General features: G+C 40.6%; 1 protein-coding gene across 7 annotated transcripts in view; it reads right to left on the bottom strand.

Annotated features, from left to right (window-relative positions):
• The window catches only part of CHD8 (chromodomain helicase DNA binding protein 8), a 64,466-nt gene that overhangs the window by 32,041 nt on the left and 11,896 nt on the right, over positions 1-20,529 (bottom strand). For 3 of the 7 annotated variants that reach the window (XM_045288221.1, XM_045288224.1, XM_045288223.1), the window contains exons 2-9: positions 11,801-12,846; positions 10,663-11,034; positions 9,583-9,965; positions 8,229-8,343; positions 3,144-3,326; positions 2,994-3,062; positions 2,735-2,790; positions 1,933-2,050 (exon numbers count right to left, since the gene is read on the bottom strand). In XM_045288221.1, the coding sequence (XP_045144156.1) occupies positions 1,933-2,050; positions 2,735-2,790; positions 2,994-3,062; positions 3,144-3,326; positions 8,229-8,343; positions 9,583-9,965; positions 10,663-11,034; positions 11,801-12,634 (2,130 nt within the window). In that variant the 5' untranslated portion in view covers positions 12,635-12,846. Of the gene's footprint in view, positions 1-1,932; positions 2,051-2,734; positions 2,791-2,993; positions 3,063-3,143; positions 3,327-8,228; positions 8,344-9,582; positions 9,966-10,662; positions 11,035-11,800; positions 12,847-13,902; positions 14,041-18,341; positions 18,403-20,529 lie in introns of those variants that run through there. The other 4 variants (XM_045288220.1, XM_045288225.1, XM_045288222.1 and 1 more) reach the window with 3 other exon arrangements.

The following is a 20,529-nucleotide window of genomic DNA, read 5'->3' as shown; positions in this document are numbered from 1 at the left end:
GGGGGGGGTAGATAAACCTTATTTAAAAAAAAAAACACCTTACTGCCATTGAATAAATTCTGGCTCATGGAGATCCTATATAACAAAATAGAAACCCTACGGGTTTCTGAGGCTATACGTCTTTCTAGTAGCAACACTCTCCGATGGAGAAGCTGGTGATTTCAAACTGATGACCTTGATTTCAGGGTGCTGACCTTGAGATTAGAAGCCCAAGTATGACACCAGGGCTTTCCTCTTCCATCCTAAGACACCCCTTTCTGTATAGCACTTCCTTATCCTAATCTTTCTCCTGCACTCTGGTATACACTCCTGCCTCTTTGTCCTTTTCCTCCAGCTAACCTCTAAATCTGGGGATTCAAGGCCTGCTTCAATGCTCAGATCCGTTCTCTTTCTTTTCCCCAGGTGACTTTATTCGTTCTTAACACTTTAATAATGGTGGGGGGAGGGGAGGGGAAAGGGAGAAGGGGTAAAAATGAGGAGCTGATACCAAGGGCTCGAGTAGAAAGCAAATGTTTTGAGAATGATGATGGCAACAAATGTACAAATGTGCTTGACACAATGGATGGATGTATGGATTATGATATGAGTTGTACAAGTTCCCAATAAATCTTTTTTAAAAGACAAATAACTTTAATATATATACACATGCTAATAAATCCTAATCGGAACAATCCAGACTTAAAGAATTATAAAAGTAATCTTTTCCTGTTGTTCTATAAATAAAGTTTTAAAATTTTATTTATTAGTCATTTTATTGGGGGGTTCTTACAAATCTTATGACAATCCATCATTCAACTGTATTAAGCACACTTGTACATATGTTGCCATCAACATTTCCACAACATTTTCTTTCTACTTGAGTCCTTGGTATCAGCTCCTCTCTTTCCCCTCCCCCACCTCCCATCTTTGTGAATCCTTGATCAATTATATATTATTGCTGTTATTCGTGTCTTACACTGTCCATTGTCTCTCTTCACCCACATTCTGTTATTCGTCCCCCTGGGGGATGAGCTTTATACCCAACCTTGTGATGGGTAAACTTAATAATCTTAAAGTTCATAATCCAAGTGATGAATTTGGGTATCTTCAAATCTCTTAAACTATGAGAAAATGAATTCATTTGTTAAAGGTATCCACTGTGGTTTTTTAAATATTAGCAGGATTAGGTAACTAAGAGTACAATATGTAAAACAAAGATGAGATTCAAGAGTTTAGATGAGGAATATACATATATATAGTCTTAGTGTAAAATGGGGAACTAAAAAAAGGCCCAAAAGACCCTCTGTCCATTCTTCAGTGTCAAACTAGTTGCAGGACTAGAAATAGATATTGATGGTGAAATACTTAAGTTTTGGGCTGTTAAATGAAAACTCAGTGGTTTGAACCCACCAGCCCCTATCATGGGAGAAAAGGTGGCAGACTGGCTCTGTACAACGAGAAAGCCTTGACCGTCTAGAGGGCAGTTCTGGGTCCCTCGGTGTCACAATCAACTCAACAGCAATAGGTAACATTATAGATGAAAAATCACACTTCACGGTCACAATCTGTAGCAACAAGGGATGGCTTAGAAACTAGAGAAAAGAAAGGTTCACTTAGTGGTATGGTTGGTCATGTCTCTGTCATGTTAGACTGTTAAAAGGTAAGACGAATGTCTCAATTTGACCACAGTTCATCATGCATTTTGAACATGGGTTGGTAAACTGCGATACTTGAAGCATATGTCAACTTCAAAATACTCTGTTAACTTATAAAACAATCACAGTTAAACCAGGGAAAGAAAGGCATGGGCAAATTAAGTGAATGAAAACCAATGATCAAAATCAAAACCTTACACTCATACAAATAAATTATCTTTTGTATAATCAGTCAAGGCTGACATCCCCACTGATTTTTGCTACTATGAAAGAAATCACAATACCTATTCCTAATTACCTCATGGAAGAAGTGTCTCATTTGAGCCATTTTGGTTTTGAAGCGCTTTAGTTTTTGATGAATCCTCTTATCTTTCTCTAGTTGTGAGATCGTAGCCCATTCACAGTGTAGATAGGAGCTGAAGGGGAAGGAAACATTATTACGAAGGGAGAAAAGGAAAAATGGCAGTTCCAAGTTTGATATCTGGAGATTAGCCAAAAGCAGCTCATGCTTAGGAGCTGGTGCTCATGGAATTCTAAGTTGTACGCGGGCTACCTGCTCTGGAGGGGACATACAGAGTTCACATTTTTAACCATCTGATAAACACCCTGATGATGTTAATTGTGCTGGTGCACAAGTCTACGGATATATTATGAATAGCAAAGTGTTAATGATAGACAAGGGGTTGGTAAACTGCGATACTTAAGGCATATGCAACTTTCGGCAAGTCAATGTGGCGATGAAGTAAACTTGAAAATGAAAAAACGATAGTAGTTTCATTTCTAAAATTTTACGATATTATTCAGATAATGGTGACTTCATTTGTTTGAAAAAATTTATTTATGACTCTCAAATATTTTTCAATTGTTGTGAAGGAATTGACTCTTCTATTAGGTTTGCCAAGCCCTGTGCTAGACTAAGGTTTAGAGTTCATAAGGGATTTCCTCAGGAACCACACATCCCATATTCCTACAGGGAAACAGTAAACCTTGTGTCACTCCTGAACATCTCTCTAAAGAGCCAGTGTACTGGAAACAACCATGTGAGGCAGGAGACTGACTGCAAACATCCCCACCCTGTGGACTTTGCCCAGATCACATACTAGTTCTTGTACTTGACAAAGAATTCTTCTGCTTCAGTGTACTGTCCTGAAGGAAGCTGAGAAGAAAGAAACAAATCACAGTCACTAAAATCCTGTCCAAGAAAGCACTTTTCATTTTAAATACAAAGACAGATGATCATATCCAGTATTCCAGAAGATATTACTGACTTAAAGAATTAAAGAACTAATCTGATGCCTCAGCTCTAACTGTCTGACAGCTGGAGAAAATCAACCTTCACCCAGGCGAAATAGGCCTTACCTCCTTCTTCACAACCCGCATAGAAAGCACTTTGTCAACAATGGCCGCATCCTCTTCGCTAGGATTCTCCTACAGGAAAAGATGCAGTCAACCAACAGACGATTGTGAGCATCAGAACCCACCTCTCAAGACACCAAGGTCTTGGCTTACCACAAAGAACTGCATGGAAGGCAAGGTCTCGCCATCTGGTTCCTGTATTGGTTCAGGGAGGATAGGCTCTGGCTTTATCGGACCAGTTACATCCACTTCCTCTTCTTCTTCATCATCTGTGATCTTTATATCCAGATCCTCTGTATACTTTTTTCGCTTTACTTGCCGATTTGAGCGTCTCTTCTGTAGAAGCAAAAATGGTTAAAATAATTGCTTAGCATTTTCAAACAGAAAGCTTGGCAAGCTTTTTCAAGCAAAAGTTTACCACCCTGTTCATCTACCCAACGTTGAAAAAAACTGTTAAATGAATCCTACCATGATGTGTTTAATAAAATGAGATCCTTATAAAAGTGTTCTTTTCCTTTGATCTAGTAATATTACCTCCAAAGTGCTTTGTGAAATAAATAACTGCAAACATACAAAGACCGATAGACAACAGAGTTAATGTCAATATTGTTTTTAATAGAAGCAAAACTAGAATCTAGCTAAATAAATAACAGAAGAATTAAGAAAGTGTGGCCCATCAACAATAACATGGAATGGATAACTTAAAATTCATAGTATTCTGAATAAAATAGAAAAATGCTTTCCATTAGAGATGTAATCAGCAACATGCAACATGGTCCTAATTTGGTTAAAAAATACACACAAAGTCATAAGCATATGCACATGGGAGAAAGGCCTGGAAAGAACCTCATCAAAACCCTGCCACTGAGTAGACAACTACTATGAAGACTCTGTCTACTTCCCCAATTGTTCTGTATGCAGTGCATTAGCTGTACTCTTAAAAATTATGGGCAAATTCAGGCTAAAAATATATATCTATAAAACCAACAAAGCTATTTGCCTATAATCTAATGCTTAGTTATTACTCCAAAAGCGCCGGGAGAAAAACACCCATGACTATTTGCCTACTATGGAAGGCGCCCTGCTTCTTCAGTGGTGTGTACATGTGGAGCAGTGGCTCCAACCATAAGGTCAGCAGTCTGAAGGCATCAGCCACTCTACAGGAAGAAGATGGGGTTTTTGACTCCCGGAAAGAGCGGTCTCAGCAACACACAAGGCAGTTCTACCCTGTCCTACGGCGTCACTGTAAGTGGGCCTCGACTTGAAGGTAGTACGTTTGGAGTTTAAAACATATATTAATTTGTTGGTGACTTAGCAAAGGTTAGGAATCTGCCTAGTAGAAGAGAAAATGAAAACAGGTCTCTAGTCTTCACAAGAGAAGCAATCCTGAAGTGCAAAGATACAAGAATATTTTGTATCCAATTTCATTATTTCAGTCCTAAAAACTTGGTTTAGTAAACATATACTGTATTTTTCTATGGCTCATTTTTTTTAAAACTAGCAGTATTTATTATAGATTTTCCCATTTCAGTCACCTTATAAATCTACCTGTGTTTTCTTAAGTGGTTGGGCAAAAACTGCTTTTAACTAGCTAATTTAAGTAACTTTAGCAATTCATGATTAAAAATTAGGAAGGAGAGATAAACAGAAATAAATACCTAAGGATAATTTGAAAAAGTACACTGGACCTTACGAAGTATTAAGTTAAGATCATTTTAAAAGCTATACTAATTAACACAGCTGGGTTTACCTTAAGGCAGGTTAATAAAACAGTATATAAATATAGACTAAAACACAATGTGGATTCAGAACATCATAAAAATAGCATCTTTCATCAGTAAGGGAAAAGGTAGATTATTCTATAAATAGGAAAGGAAATAAATGGGATGGAAAAAACAAAAACTTTTAAAAAAGGATTAATGATTTAAATGTAAGAAAAAGTCACATTAAATTTAGAAGAAAATGTAGAAGAAGTTTTTATAATCGTGGACTAGGGAATATCTTCCTAAAAGTGATCAATTTGACTATGTAAAAACATTTTAAATGCACAATAAAACCTGCCACCAGCAGTTAAGACAAATAATAAACTGAGGGGGATGCCATAATCTCCTAATTGTAAAGAGTTTTGAAAAGCGTTTGTAAGGCCAGTAAGAAGAAAGGACGAAGGCAAATCAGGAACCAGAGCACAAAGAGTGTGAGCTGCCCGGGGACTTGGGAAGTAACGGAGAACAAGAGTAGTGGGCACGAAAGTGAAGACAACGTGCTACTGTTGATTTGATGATTGCACAACTCTTTTTAATGATTTAAACCATGCATTGCATGGTATGTGAATTATATGCCAATAAAACTGTTTTAGGGAGAATGCAAACTGTCTCCATGAACCCCTACCTCCGTTCCCATTGCATTAAGAGCTGGATGGAGAGCCTGGCTAACATTACAGAGCACTCTGATCAATGACTCCACAGAAGAATGTTGAACTGTAGGACAGAATTTCAAATTCTCATTGATTTTCCAGATCCATAGAGGGTGGATGAACCCCTGAAACTACTGTCCTGAGATAATCTTTAAACAAATCAAAAATATCCCTTAAGTCTTAAAACCAAATACAATAGTTTTTAACTTTAACTAGTGAAAAAGATGTCTTGAGCATTCTGCTCTTTTAGGAATTATCTGACGGGATGGAAGTGACAACAGCTCAGAAGATTAGCGAGGCGCCTTAGGAGCAGTGAGTCTACGTTAATAAGGCAGGGACAACACAGAAAGAGATGGTGAGAGTGACTGCACAAGGTCAACAATGTCACAAAAGTGTACATGCAGAAACTTTCCTTTGTACATGTTTTGCTGTGCCTATTCGCAAAATAATTTTTAATAAAAAATAAATGAATCATTAATAGAAATATGGGCAAAATGAATTCAGTTAGCTGGGAAAAAATACAAATGGCTGTTAAATATAAAATTATGTTCATATTCACTAATAAGAAATAAATACAACAGGTCAAATTGTTAAAGAGGAATTCACACAATGTGGGTGGCATTACATGAGGGCAATGTCTACTGAGGGAAAACTGATGCTACCCTTTGATGGCCCGGCAATTCCACGTCACAGATGTTATCTCAGTTTGTCAAGTGCACCCCCAGAGACTTAGCCTTGAAGAGACAAATAAATACCTGTGTCCATAAATGACTTGTACTAAGGATGTTCAAAGTGACCTTAAGAGATCCATACTGGAAAAAATTCAATGTTCATCAATAGAAGAATGGACAAATTTTGGTGTATCTATAGCACAAAATATTTCTTAAAATGAAAAAAAAAACACGAACTAATGAATTCCATCTCAAAACCATTCAGCCGAGAAACATGAAACTAAAGAGAATATATTGTACAATTCCATGTACCTGAAGTTCAAGAGCAGACAAACATTCTATGGGGACACAAGTCAGAGCAGTTGTTGTCTATGTGGGGGAGGGTCAGCTGACTGGAAAAGGGGAGAAGAAAACTTTCTGGAGTGATGGAAATGCTGTGTCTTGATTTGAGGGGTGGTGGTTCGGAAGTATACATTAGTCAAAGCTCACTGAATTACCAAACCAGGTTTACTGGTCAGATAGAGGTGGTACCCCCAAGACTATATAGCTCATAATCCCCATCAGGTCTAGATTTGAACTCACCTTTATGTTAGAATGGCCACTATTTATGATCAAAAGTGCAGCATTTATCCAAAGACAAAGTTCAGAAGGATAAATAAAGGAGGAGGAAATTAACACAGGGAGAAAGTGGGTAAGTGATGGAATATATCTAGGGGATTACAACGGATGAGGCGAAACTGCTGAATGTAAGACTTTGATCTGCTCTATTAACCTTCACCTAAGACACAATAAAAATTATTTTAATTATACAAATAAGATAAGTGTAAATTTCATCAACATATTTTACCTCATTTTGAAAGTCTGGGAGGATAAAAAAAAAACTACTGATAATTTTCTTTAAAGAGTGGGATTAGGAGAGGCTTCTAAACCTTTAACTTGTATATTCTGTATTTTTTATATATATTTGAATATACAAATAGGTATCACGATTTCATTCTTGACATTTAGATCTCTGAGTCATGCTGAAATTTGTTCCTATTTAAGGAGATAAGAAGCTCGGTTTTATCTTTTGTTTTTGTTTTTAATGCATTGCCAGTTGTCCTAGCCTAATTTTTAAAAATAACCTTTCTTTTCTCCATATATTTGAAATGAAATTCTAATCACAGCCATTCTAACCTATTTCTTGACTCTAGTGTCTTTTACTAATCTGTTATTTCTTCAATTCTAAACTTAATAACTATTGCCTCATACTATATCCTAATGTCTATTAGTCTGGATTGTGCCTCATTTGCGTTTCAAGATTTTCTTGACTATTCTCACATGTTAATTTCCCTCAGAATAATTCAAGTATTACTTTGTCAACGTATTGAATATTCATGAAGAAAAAGGGGAGGCATCTGTAAGTATTAGCAGCTAGAGAGAGGCACTTAAGACGCACTTCATCTAAACATTTACTTGTAGATGAGGAGTGCAGACTGGGCTCACTCACTGCCATGGAGTTGATCCCGGCTCATAGGGACCCCAAGGAACAGAGTAAAACGGCCCTGAGGGTCTCCCAGACTGTCACTTCCGGGAGCAGAAAGCCTCCTCTTTCTCCTCTCACGTGGTTGGTGGTTTCAAACTGCTGGTCTTACAGTTAACAGCCCAGTGAGTAACCACTACACACCAGACTGACCAGGTCCACAGAGCTACTGAAACAGTCTCATGAATCAACACCAGATACTTTCATGGCTAGAAACTTGATCCAAGATGGTACCATAATGCAACACATCACACACAACAACTGAAATCCTTCTGGTCTAGCTTCTTCAGTTCTTTTCCAATACCCTTCTACTTCAAAACGTAGAAAAACTTTGCGGAGATGAATAGTTCTAAGGGAAACCGAAGCACTGACATAACCATAACACTGTATGATTTCATGATTGTTCAGTTTTTAAAGCACAGAGAATTGGGGGAATTATTATTATTTTTCTAATTAATGGGCTTTTTGCCTAAAATGGCCAAAATGTGAAAGATTTATCCAGTTCTTTTTACCTTTTAGTTCTACTTCTGATTTAAAACAACTATAGAAATGTGCACATATTTATGACTTATCAGTGTCTATCCTGGTTCGCCACTAGAGTTGAACACGGTTTTCTTTAAGGATTCTTTTACCTGAATGCTGCTCTCTTCATCCTCCCGCGGTGACTGTGCAGGCATGACTTCCACATCTGAATTATCAGATGAGGTATTACGCTTTCTCTTCTTACCCACCACAGGAGTAATAGTGCTACAAAGAAAAAAAGTCACACTCATTTTCAGTGAAGACAAAATTTCCGAAACGAAACACCAAATGCACTGCCATCAAACGGAGGCTGACTCCTAGTGACGTGGTACACTGCCTCTGTGAGTTTCTGAGACTGCAATTCTTTACACCGTCTTTTTCCCACGAGCACATGGGGGTTTCGAATTGCTGACCTTGTAGTTAGCAGTTAGTAACCAGCCACCACATCACAAAGGCTCCTGAAGAAAAGTTAGGGGTAAGTAATCCAAACCGTCACATTCTAAGTATCTAAAAGACATGGCTATTTACTATGATGCTTGAAAACAAAAAAAAGCACGTTTACGAGTCACTGGCTGACCTTTCCAGCAGATTTGACCAATTCTAACTACCACTGTGTTAATAAATATTTGAAAGGGAGGGAGGGGGAAAAATGAGGAGCTGATGCCAGGGGCTTAAGTGGAGAGCAAATGTTTTTAGAATGATGAGGGCAACGAATGTACAAATGTGCTTTACACAACTGATGTATGTATGGACTGTGATAAGAGTTGTATGAGCCCCCAATAAAATGATTTTTTTTAAATATCTGAAAGAGTATAATACAGTAGAAAACTGAACTAAAATTCGGTCTCATTAATTATAAACATGATTGATAACAGCAGTCCTAAAAGATACTGAGAATCAAATAATAAAGTAAATTTTAAGCTGCAAAATCTCATGCAAAAATAAAGCATTCTCATTACACCACAAAGCCTGAATGAAAATCCCAAGACGTGAAAGCTAGGGAGCTGGAGCAAAGCTGCAAGATACAGGAGGGCTGGAGAGGGCCGTCAATTGTCAAAAGAATTATGTGGCAAGTCCTGATTCTATCAAGACTTCTTAAGGTTGACCAAGGGTGCTGAACAACAAATTGTCCAGTAGTGATCTTGTAGCCCACAGAGTGGTTACCAGGGTAGTGTGAAGCCTCTTCGATACTACATTGACACTAAGTATGCATAACAGCCTAAGGGTCACAGTTTTAAATACAGCCCCAATACAGTGTTTCCTGTGCCTTAGCCTTTCTCTTTAAAAATGTTACATTGACAAGTTTCTGTTAACAGATCATATTAGCATTGAGACAGAATAGAAAAGCCTTATTATATTCTAAGACAGATCACCTTGAACTTATATAAGCAGTTGCTTTAAAAATAATTTGAAAGTGAGCAAACTGCCCACAAGTGTCCCATCAAAACAGCAACGAGTACTCACTTGAGCTTACTTTTGCCCTTAGTTTTGGAGGTACCAGAAGTTTTGCTCTTCTTTGGCTTTTCATCCTTGAGCCTCTCTCCACTGCCTTTCTTCCTGCGTTTCTTTTCGCCCTCCTCCTCCGGCCGCACACTGGGCAATTCATCCTCGTTCAGGACTCGAGGGATGTTCTGCTCACCCCGGGCCCGGGCCCTGGCAATGGCCTCGGCTACAATTCGGTTTGCTTTCTCCTGCTTCTTTTGGTGCTCCAGCCTGCGGTTTTCCTCCATCCCTGTCTTACCTCCAGGATGAGCAGAGCTTGCTGGTGACGACAATGCTGCCACTTCACTGGCACTTAGAACTTTAACTACAGAGAGCCCTGAAGAGGCCCCTTGGGAAGAGCCAGCCTATGGAAATAAAGACACCAACATTTTAACATCCTTGTAACTAAGCGGCCTAATAAAACCCAGCTATACAGCAGGTAGGCCATAAACTCTAAATCTCCAGTTTCTCAAATACAAGGCTAAGATCAAGCTTTACAGAACCTAGACACATTTCTTTTTAAGTTGCTTTTGGCGGGAAGAGAATAAGAAAAGGTAAGGATTATGCCAAATCAAACTTTATTAAACTTTAACCATGTTCCTATTATTAATAATCATATACATTATTCTAAAAATTGATGAATAGGACCAATACTGGTATCTGGCTAAAAGTAAATTTGTTTAATGTTCACTTTTGGTCTATCTTTATCTCTCTGAGGGATGAATGGAATGATAATCACTTCACTTTCCTAATCTTTCAAACCAAAGGGTATTTCATATCCTTTTAATTCCACAAAAATACTAAAAAAAAAAACAAAAAACAAAAAAACTGTGACTAGTCCAAAGACAACTATTGGATAAATCATGACTCCAAATCCAACAATCTAATCGATACCCACACAATAAAAGTAAAATAAAGATGAAAGAAATAAAAGTCTACATCTCAGATCAGAGGTAGAAATCTAGATCGGTCTGAGTCGGTAAGTGCTTGTTTGAAGGCAATAGCAAGGTAGTAAAGGTGTTTCCTCCCTCCTTTTCTGCCTAACGGTGTATGTAGCCTCACCTGTGGCTGCAGCACCACCTTGAGAGGCACTGAAAGTCTTTGTCCCGGGCTTGGTCCTGGTGCCATTATCTGAGCCTGCTGCACAGAGGAGAGCGTCACTGGCTGAGCTGAGGTTGGCTGCTGGGGCTGGGGCTGAGATGAAGGAGGTTGTGGTACAATCTGAATTTTTTGCTGTGGCTGCTGCACCTGCAGCTGGATGGTAACTACTTTGGCAGGCTGCCCCTGGGCATTCTTGGCTTGAGTCAGGGCTGCAAGCTGGTTGCCCTGTAACACTATCTTGCCTGGTAAACTTCCTAGCACGACATGCCGGTGTCCTTGGGGACCTCCAGACTGTGGCTGCTGGAGGACCAGGGTGATGCGTTTCGATTCACCCTAGGGTAAAAAGAAGGTGCAAGAGAGGTACATATTAGAATGAGCAGGGCTCCCTTCAATATGTGCACCAGTCTTCCTCATCCTAGAATCATAAAAAGTGAGGATCAGAAGACTTAATACAACTAACTTGACTCATCCTCGTATCCTGACAGACTCTTTGCTACAACACTCCTGCCCACTGGTAATCAAGCCTAGTTCTGAAAACTAATGGGAGGCTCACTATCATATAAGGCATACATTTCATTTTTAGAAACCTATGAGACTATATTTGTTTTACTTAATTGAAATCTGCCTTCTATCTTCTTCTCATTGGTCCTTCTTCTCCATTCCAAACTCTTTGGCCCTTTATTCAAAGGCCAGAGAGAGTACTAACTTTTAAGATGAACAGAGTAGGAGAAAGACAATCTTAGTAATAAAAATAGGGAAAAGACAGCTTTCATAAGTCTGGGTCTATATATTTTTCAAAATTGAGTCCTTATTCCTATAGCATCTTTTATTTCTCAAATCATGAAACATTGTATCACAGGTTATATGAGCTCTATAAGGATAGGGTCTGTCTTGTTCAGCACCTGCTAGATACAGTGTATACAGAAGAGCTCAAAACATACATCCACATGTACTGCTTCCACCCAGCTTGTGGCTGTCAACACTAAGATAGAAAGCAAGGATAGACTATAAATAGGCTTTCCCAGAGATAGCTCTCATATAGTAAGTACCCTGACTCTCTACTAAAGCAAACTTCACCTCCCCCTTTCACTCAAGTCACCTGGGTAGGTGTAGAGGTCAGTGTAACTGCAGGCTTCAGTGGGGGCCCTGTGGCCCCAGGGTTTCCAGCAGGAGCTGAACCCTTAACTGGCTGGAGGACCAGCTGCTTTACTGGTCGGCTGGGCTGGACAATGCGCTGAACAGTAGCCTGGTTCCCAGGGACCTTGGCGGCCAACACTGTATTACCAGAGACAATGGAAACACCTGGTCGAAGGGGGGTGCCGGTTAGCACTTTGGTAAAAGTAACTTTTCCACCATTGGCTGTGCCAGCCACCAGGGGCTGAGCTGTGCTGGTGATACCTTGGGCCTGAATTTGTGCCACATGGGCACCAGTGACTGAGGAGCTTGGTGGGGCCTTGAGGATAACAATCTTAGGGGCTGATTGAGGTGGCTGTCCTCCAGTGCTACTGGAGACAGTTGTGGCAGAGACACCCATGAAAGGATTCCCTTGGCTCAGGATCTCTTGGCTCTTGGAGACCTGCAAAAGTCCTGATGTCGGCGTCGTTGTCTGTAAGACAGGCTGGGCTGGCTGCTCCTGGCTGGCAGGCTGAGTGGTAAAATCATGCAAGGTTAAAGGTTCTGGAGCTGCTGATTCTTTGGGAATTTCTGGAGGGACTGTTTCCTCTGGTGGAGGGACCAGGTCACTGGCTGATGAATTCCCCACATCACCACCTCCACCATCCTGGTTCATGTGATCCAAGGAGTCCAGAGAGCTTGGCAGTCCAAGGGCTTCCTCTATGGGGTCTTGCGTGACCTGGTTGAAGCTGTCATCAGTCAGAGAGTCCAGGCCAAATAAATTTGGGTCATCAAACAGATCCATGATGGGGTCTGCCATCTTGAGAAAGCAATGGAAGATATCTCCCAAAGCCTAGGGAGGGAAGGGGAGGGGGGTATTGGCTCTCCCCTCCCCTCCCCTGCTAAGAAAAAATGTACACAATGGAAGAGGACTACTCTTCAGGTAAAGAGGCAAGAAACAAGTGCATGTCAGATTGTCCTGACCTTCATGGAGCAAGATGGCTAGGTCTTCAGAGGAAGATGATGGAATTCCTGTTGTGGGAATACAAATGAAAGATTAGCAAAGTTGATAACCTGGAGAAAATGTCTGTTTTAGGTATCACCCTTCAAAAAAAAAAACCACAAAAAACAGTTCACTGTCATCTAGTAAATTATATAGAACATAAGTTTTCCAGGCTGTCAATCTTTATGGAGACAGACCACTAGAGTGCTCTCCTGCGAAGAGCTGGTAGATTCAGACGGCCAGTTTTGGTTGGCAGCTGAACCCTTTAACTACTGTGCCACCAGGGCTTCATGCACTACCCTTAAAACAACAACAAACTAAACTCACTCTTGTTGATTCATTTCCAACTCATAACAACCCTATAGGGCAGAGAACTGCTTCCTTGAGTTTCTGAGGCTGTATATAGAAGCAGACCACCTCATCTGTCTCACCCAGAGCAGCTGGTAGGATCAAACTGCCAACCTTGCAGTTAGTAGTCCAATGCCTACCCCACTATCCCAAGGCTCCTGTGTTCTGCCCTTAATAGCATCAAAATCATTAAGAGGGAAATGTGAAGAAATTTAAGGATAATTAACAGAGCAACTACATTTCAGCTTCAAAATTAAAATTAAATCAACAACAACAAAAAGACAAAGAAATCCAATCAACCACCTTTTTGTCAACAGCATTCAATCAGCTATTTCTCAGCATAGTTATCATTTTTAGATAGACTTCATAAAATTGAGTAATCACTCATCTTCTATTCTAGTCCTAAGTTGGCAGAACTTAAAAATATACCATCAACATTTCTGTGAACATAGATGAAAGTTTCTATATATTTTATACTTCATCAATTTCCCCGCACATCTTAGATACCTTTACTTCCTACTGACAAAAATAGCTTTAAACCAAGCTCACAGTAGAAGCTCATCAAACAATGGTATAATTTTACCAGGGATTCTCCCAAATTTTATACTAGTTAACATATCAATTAATCTATACCTAGCATTTCTGATCTAACGTCTCCTCTCAAGACACACACACACACACTCACACACACACTCACACACTCCTACATTTCAGTACAATATAGACTACATAGTTACCTGAGTGATTGTGACTCTGTGACTTTGCCTACTGTAATGTAGCTTCTGATTGGGACATCCTCACCACCCCCAACATGTTTCCCAGCTGAAATCTTGTTGCTGTTATGTGCCATCGAGTTGGTTCCGACCCATAGTGACCCTACACACAACAGAACAAAACGTTGCCTGGTCCTGTGCCACCCTCAGCATTGTTCCTAAGCTTGAGCCCAATGTTAGAGCCGCGGTGTTAACTGCCTCTCTACTGCACCACGCCTGATGTCCTCCTCCAGGGGTTGGTCTCTGAAATCTTACCCACTTTCAAATGTCTTCTACTTGTCTTCATTCTCTGCCCCTTGAACAGGGAAGCAGTTGGTGGTGACACGATCTCTCAACCTCCTTCCATTGACCACTCACATCAGTGTTTGTACCTTACTTAAGTCAGTTCTATTTTACCAAAATAATGAGTTCCCTGGAGGCTCAAATGGCTCCTCTAAGTAAATTATAAAAAGCACAATTCCGTGTGGTGGTCCAGATCCTCTTTCCTTAAGAGATGGAAAGTTCCTGGACAGGGATGTCTTACTTGTCTCAGGATCCCTGAAGAAGCTGTAAAGTATCTATCAGATACATAGTAGCTACTCACGAAAACAAACAAAAACTAAATGATACTTCTTTTACTCTACGATGAGACCATAAAAAGCGTCCTATCTTATCTTGAAATAATGCCTTAAAAATAACTGAAAGTATGCTCACTGAATCTACATCTAAGGTTTTAAGTTCATGAAGATACTGGGGAAAAAAGAGAAAGAAAATATTATCTAAGATAAAGAATTATACCACCAAATAACTAAAAAGTATAGTAATCTGTTTTCTGTGTATAATGTCAATGTTTGATAATTCAGAAAAGTTTTGCATGATAAGTTTCGCATGCCCTGACTTTTGGAAGATATCAGCTATGAAATTTGTCAGTGATATAGTATAGATTTGACTAGGCAATTTTCCCACATAATCTGCAAGCTCTTTTTTCCCCTTTCCCAATCCATACCTGTTATTCTAATAGAACAATATGAGTAATATCCAATAATCTCTGACACAAAGAGAAAGCCTGTCAGTAATTGGTACCTCGGTCATGTCTACCAAAGTTCGATAAGATCTTCCCTGCTCCAGTAATCACACACCCTGCCCATCTTGTCCAGGATCCCTATCACGTCCCACTCCTGGTTCAACAGTTCTGCCAACTCATTCCAGTCTCTAGCCAATAGGTCTAATAGCTACCTCAAACTTATCCAAAATAGCAAGCCAAGAAGTTACAGATGTACCTTGATTTAATGAAAACTTAATAATTTCATAAATTTCCCTAAGTCAATATTATCATCAGCTTCTATGTATGCCCTACTTAACTATTATTATATTTCATTTTCTCTCTTGCTCACCCTCAAAGAAGTACACTACATATCTAACACACAAAATTACAATAACAACTCCTATTAATTAGAAGCCTTTGTGATAACAGTCTATAGTCCTTTCTTCCATGGGTATTTCGTCCTTTCCACAAGTTTGTGCTGTTTATTCTTCCTAATGCTCTTCCTCCCACAATGGTCAACCTCAAAGAAATCTCATTTTCTTAATGTCAGAAGTAAGGTTAACAGTTTCTAAAATACTTCCTTATCTCCTAGGACTCACATATAAGCTTTTAAAGATCAATGCATTACCATTTATCTTTCCTTTCCCAATTCTTGGGTCAAATCTCCCCTGCTGGTCAGTCTAGGCCTAATTATTAAAAAATCTTCTCCACTGATTGAACACCACACCAACTATCATTGCTTAAGTCCATCCATCTAGTCATATCGACAGACCCAATTCGACTTAACCATACATTTTATTCTAGTCTATTTTCTTTTGAGTTTCCATCTTTAAACTGCCACTGACTTTCCGAAGATTAAAACTTCCCCTACATACATCCAACTTGCTTCACTTCTCCTCTGTTCCTGCTTGTGGGTCATCCTGACTGTATCTACGGCTGGCCTATGCTATCAAGCTCGTCTACCTACATACATCCAACTTGCTTCACTCCTCCATTCCTACTTGTGGGTCATCCTGACTGTATCTACAGCTGGCCTATGCTATCAAGCTCGTCTACCCCATTACTTCTCTTCTACAGTTCTACCTCTGATAGTCAAAATTAATGGATGCTGAGCAGCTCCAAAGAGACCCTGGTGGCATAACAGGTGATACATTGGGCTACTAGCCACAATGTCAACAGTTCAAACCCAGGAGTCTTTCTGAAGGACAAAGAGGAGGCTTTCTGCACTCACAGCTTTATTGCTTCTGAAACCCAAAGGGGCAGTCCTACTGTCTTATAAGACCTGCATCAGACTTGGCTTGACAGCAGTGAGTAGTGGTGGGAAGCAGTTCCACCTACATGAAGCACTTAGAAATCGCTAAGTAAAACACTTGCCTAGAAGATAACATAGTCCTATCAGACTGTTATCATGTTGAAAATGGAAATCTAGTCTTGGCTCACCACTGTCCACAAGAGAAACAGAAGCATGTGTTTAAAACACATGTATATGTTAAAAAGAGTTCAGTGGCCATATTTACTCACTTTTCATCATTGCAGACTAGTAACAACAATTCTGAGGGGTTAGTGTGGAGAAAAAATAGAATAAACTAATCAGTTAAGATTAAATTCCAAGGTTACCTATCATCTCTAAGTAACAAGCTTGGTACCTCTAGAGAAATATTTTATAGAGAGCATTAATCATCCTTCAACTCATCTCTTTATTAAAGGAAAACTGTTAATCCTATAGAAAGTGAGCCCCTCAAAATGAAGTATAAAATAACTACCTTTAATACAGTTCTTCTGGTTTTAACAAGATCTATATAGTTTCCACATTTCTTTTGGCTCTTTCCATCAAAAAGGAGTTTTTAAAATGATACTCTATATTTTTCCATCTCAACCTCAACCTTTCAACAAAGCAACAATTTTCAAGTAAGCCCCTTTAGAAGTGTTTCTAGCAACTATAAGTGAAGATGAGAGTGCAATATGAAAAAGAAAACTGCATTCAATATTATAATTGCTTATCAAATAGAAAAAAAAGCCACACCCCACTGTTGAGGCTGTTCATACACAGTAAAAAACTTAACAATACTTTCTTGACCAGCAAGGAACTGCATAACAGCAACATTAAAGGATGGGGACAATGTGCAGAGACGGAAGCATGCCTACCTTGGGTGGTATCAATATCTAGGTGGCTGTGAATGAGGTAAGATTTCTTAGTCTTTCAAATCAAAGAGGAATTTATCACCATGCATGAATTATACTGCGATACATTAGGTCAGTTTTCTAACAGATAGAATTATATAAACTAAACTATAGACATCCATTCTCCAGTTACAAATGTCACTGTAGTACCCTTCCATCTAGAAGATATTGAACAATGAATGCCCTCTTTTGTAATACGCACTTTAAAATATTTTACTTCAAAGTATAAATCTTAAGAGGTGGAAACTCTATCTTATCAAGCAGATCAACTGCAAATATAAGCACACGCTATTGGAACACAAAATGAATCGATGCAACTTAAGTTCCCTTGAAAACCCAATAGCCAAAATCTAAAATAGAAATCATCAATATAATTTTTAAAGAGAAGCATTTAAAAACTACACATGGAGACCTTTGCGGGACTCAAAGTCTCAAGTTTCACAACAAAAAAGGAAATACATATCCAAGGTAAATGTAATTACAATTTTGGGTTACCAAGGGATCAGGGTGAAAGGACACAACATAGTCTGTAAGAAACAGCTATTAAGTTGGGGACACCCAGGAGATTTTCTTAGGATATCAAGCTCGTCGGCAATTTTCTCTCGCTTCACCATTCTCACTGCCAAATATGTGGCCACTTTTTGTTTCCCTAATTACCGTGTGAGCGCACCATCAGTATGAAGATTCGGGGTAAACATGGGTGATAAAGTGAGCCTTGACTGAATAAATGAGAGGCAGAATAGGCAACTATGAAAGCAAAAAGCATGTACACATGCTCAGAGGGTGAGGGAGCAATTATAAAAATTATGAACTCATATGGGGGAAGGGAAGGGTTCAGGTGAGGAAGTGAGGGGCTGATGGAGAGGAAAATGCGGCTGGGGGTGGGGGAAGCCGGGAACATTACCTGCTCATACTGCCGGGGTGCCAGTGAAGGCCCATACAGCAGAGGGGGAAGATTTCTGGCAACTGGAGCCCCCAAAATGGAGATGAGGTACATGCACTCGAAGGAGGGATCCAGCGGGGGTGCTCTCCAGGGTGGGGATGGCTAAGACGGCAAGATGCCGAGGGGGGGTGGGGATGCCCAGGGTTAGAGCAATGTTAAGACGGAAGCTGCAGGCTGAGAGGCCCGACAGGCCCTGAAAAAGTCAAAGAGCTGGGAGCTGTGCCTCAGCCCAGTGGGGAAGAGAAGTGGCTTTACCTGCAGCGGCCGTGGGGGGCCGGTTCGCCCCTCTCGCTGTCTCTCCAGCACCAGTTCTTCCCTCCTCCTGCGCAACCTACCTTGCTGCTCCCACCCGCCCCGCGTCCCCATTGGCTAAAACCCACTGCCACTCACCACAGAGCGCAGAGACGCAGAGCAACGCAAAGGGTGGAACTGGACAGAGCGCTCCCTCCCCCGGCCCCCCCCCCGCCCAGCGGTAGTTAGGTTGAGAGTGCACGGAGAGGCCTATCCGGTTTCCAGGGCCCAGGCGAAGCCTGCAGCTTGCCTGAAAGAAGGGGGCCTGGCCACAGAAGCGGTCTCATGCTGCGGAAAAACAGTCTTGGGGATTACATCCCCTACCACCTACACTGTGTTCTGCACACCAAGGAACGTAAACTCGGGTGGGAGGGTTCCGCACTAGGCCAGCTCCGCCTCCCTCTGGCCTCCCTGCTTTGCAGCAGCCCTGTCAACCTTCTCCAGTAAAGACTACCCCTTAGCCCACTGCCCAATTAAAGGGGCCAAGTCTTCCCTCCTTCATGGAACGAGTTGCCGCAAGATCAAACCTTTTATTCTTCAAAGACGAAACACTCTCTAGCATAACCCATAACCCATAATACCTTGAATTCCTGACACTCCAAACCCTTTTGGCAGTATGGCCCTCAGATGGCAATCCCTCCTGGAAGCCCTCTTAACAATTTCTGCCCCACCCCACTCCACTCCACCCCCAACACACACATCCCCCTACCACCCCCAACCCAATCCTCATCCCCTGACCTGGTCTTCCCCTCCACCTCACTTCTCATGAAACTTTGTTTCGTATTGCCACTTGGACCCAATCCTCATCCCCTAACCTGGTCTTCCCCTCCACCTCACTTCTCATGAAACTTTGTTTCGTATTGCCACTTGGACCCAATCCTCATCCCCTGACCTGGTCTTCCCCTCCACCTCACTCCTCATGAAACTTTGTTTCGTATTGCCACTTGGTAATGCTGCCCGAGACCATCTAACTTCCAATATGACTACCATCTCCATAGTAATGCTGACATTAAAAATAGTTGGTTACTCCCTGACCACTACTTTCCCTGAAACTGAAAATCAACCTAGTGTCACCCACTGCCATCCAGTCGATCCCTATTCACAGTGACCTTACAGGACAAGGCTGAACTGCCCCTGAGGGTTTCCAAGGCTGTAATTCTTATAGAAGCACTCTGCCACATCTATCCGACATGGAGGACCTGGTAGGTTCCAACCGCTGACCTCAAGGACTTAGTCATAGTATCCACAAAGCTCCTTCAATTGCTGTCGTTCAGTCATTTCTCACTGGCTTACAGGTTGGGCTGCTAACCACAAAGTCAACAGTTCAAAACCACCAGCTGCTTCAAGAGAGAACAATGAAACTTTCTACTCCTATAAAGTCTCAGAAACCAACAGGGACAGTTCTACCCTGTCTTATAGGGTCACTGGATGAGCTAACTGTTGTTAGGAATATTCAATTACCTGAGCCTATAAAAGGTCTGATGGCTGTTTGCCCATTCACTCAGGCTCAAAGCTTCAAAGCTGTCCCTGCAACCTCTAGGACCCACCATCCAATCATTTGCTAAGTCCCATTCACGCGCAACATATCACGGCAACGGCAGAACTCGGGCAATCCTCATACTGCATAGATGAGAAAACAGACTTGCAAGAGTTAAGTGATTCAACTAGGACACTAAATGGCAAAATCAGGACTGACTCCTCTCATCTATTTCTTCAGCCACTTCCCTTATTCATGTGGTTGTTATTCAATAGAAAAACTCCTCCTCACACCTAGTATCTCTTCCAGCTCCTACTAATCTAGTCTGTTATCAGATCAACATTCCTAAAACACCCTGTGGCCAAATTGGTGTCTTGCTTAAAAGCTTTCAAAGTTTTCTTGCTGAGACAGAAAGTACAATTTCCTTTTCCAATAACCAAGGCCTACATTTTGCCTTTCTAGCCCAATCAGGATTCTACCTCTACACTAGTCAAAATGGACAAGTATCTATCGGTGCATACTTTGTTATATCTAGGTCTTGCTAATACTTTTGCCTTCAAATTATATTCAGGCCTTACTTCATATCTTTGTTTTTACCATCAAAAGTCTACTTCTATGCAATACCACTTCAATAATCATCTCAACATTTTATTGTGTATATGTTCTACCAAATAA

The sequence above is a fragment of the Echinops telfairi genome, unplaced genomic scaffold (assembly GCF_000313985.2).
Source record: "Echinops telfairi isolate 266 unplaced genomic scaffold, ASM31398v2 ScPeMD7_18;HRSCAF=68, whole genome shotgun sequence".
Lineage (NCBI taxonomy): Eukaryota > Metazoa > Chordata > Mammalia > Afrosoricida > Tenrecidae > Echinops > Echinops telfairi.
Note: the sequence above shows the minus strand (reverse complement) of the source record. Positions and strands in the feature narration are given on the sequence as shown.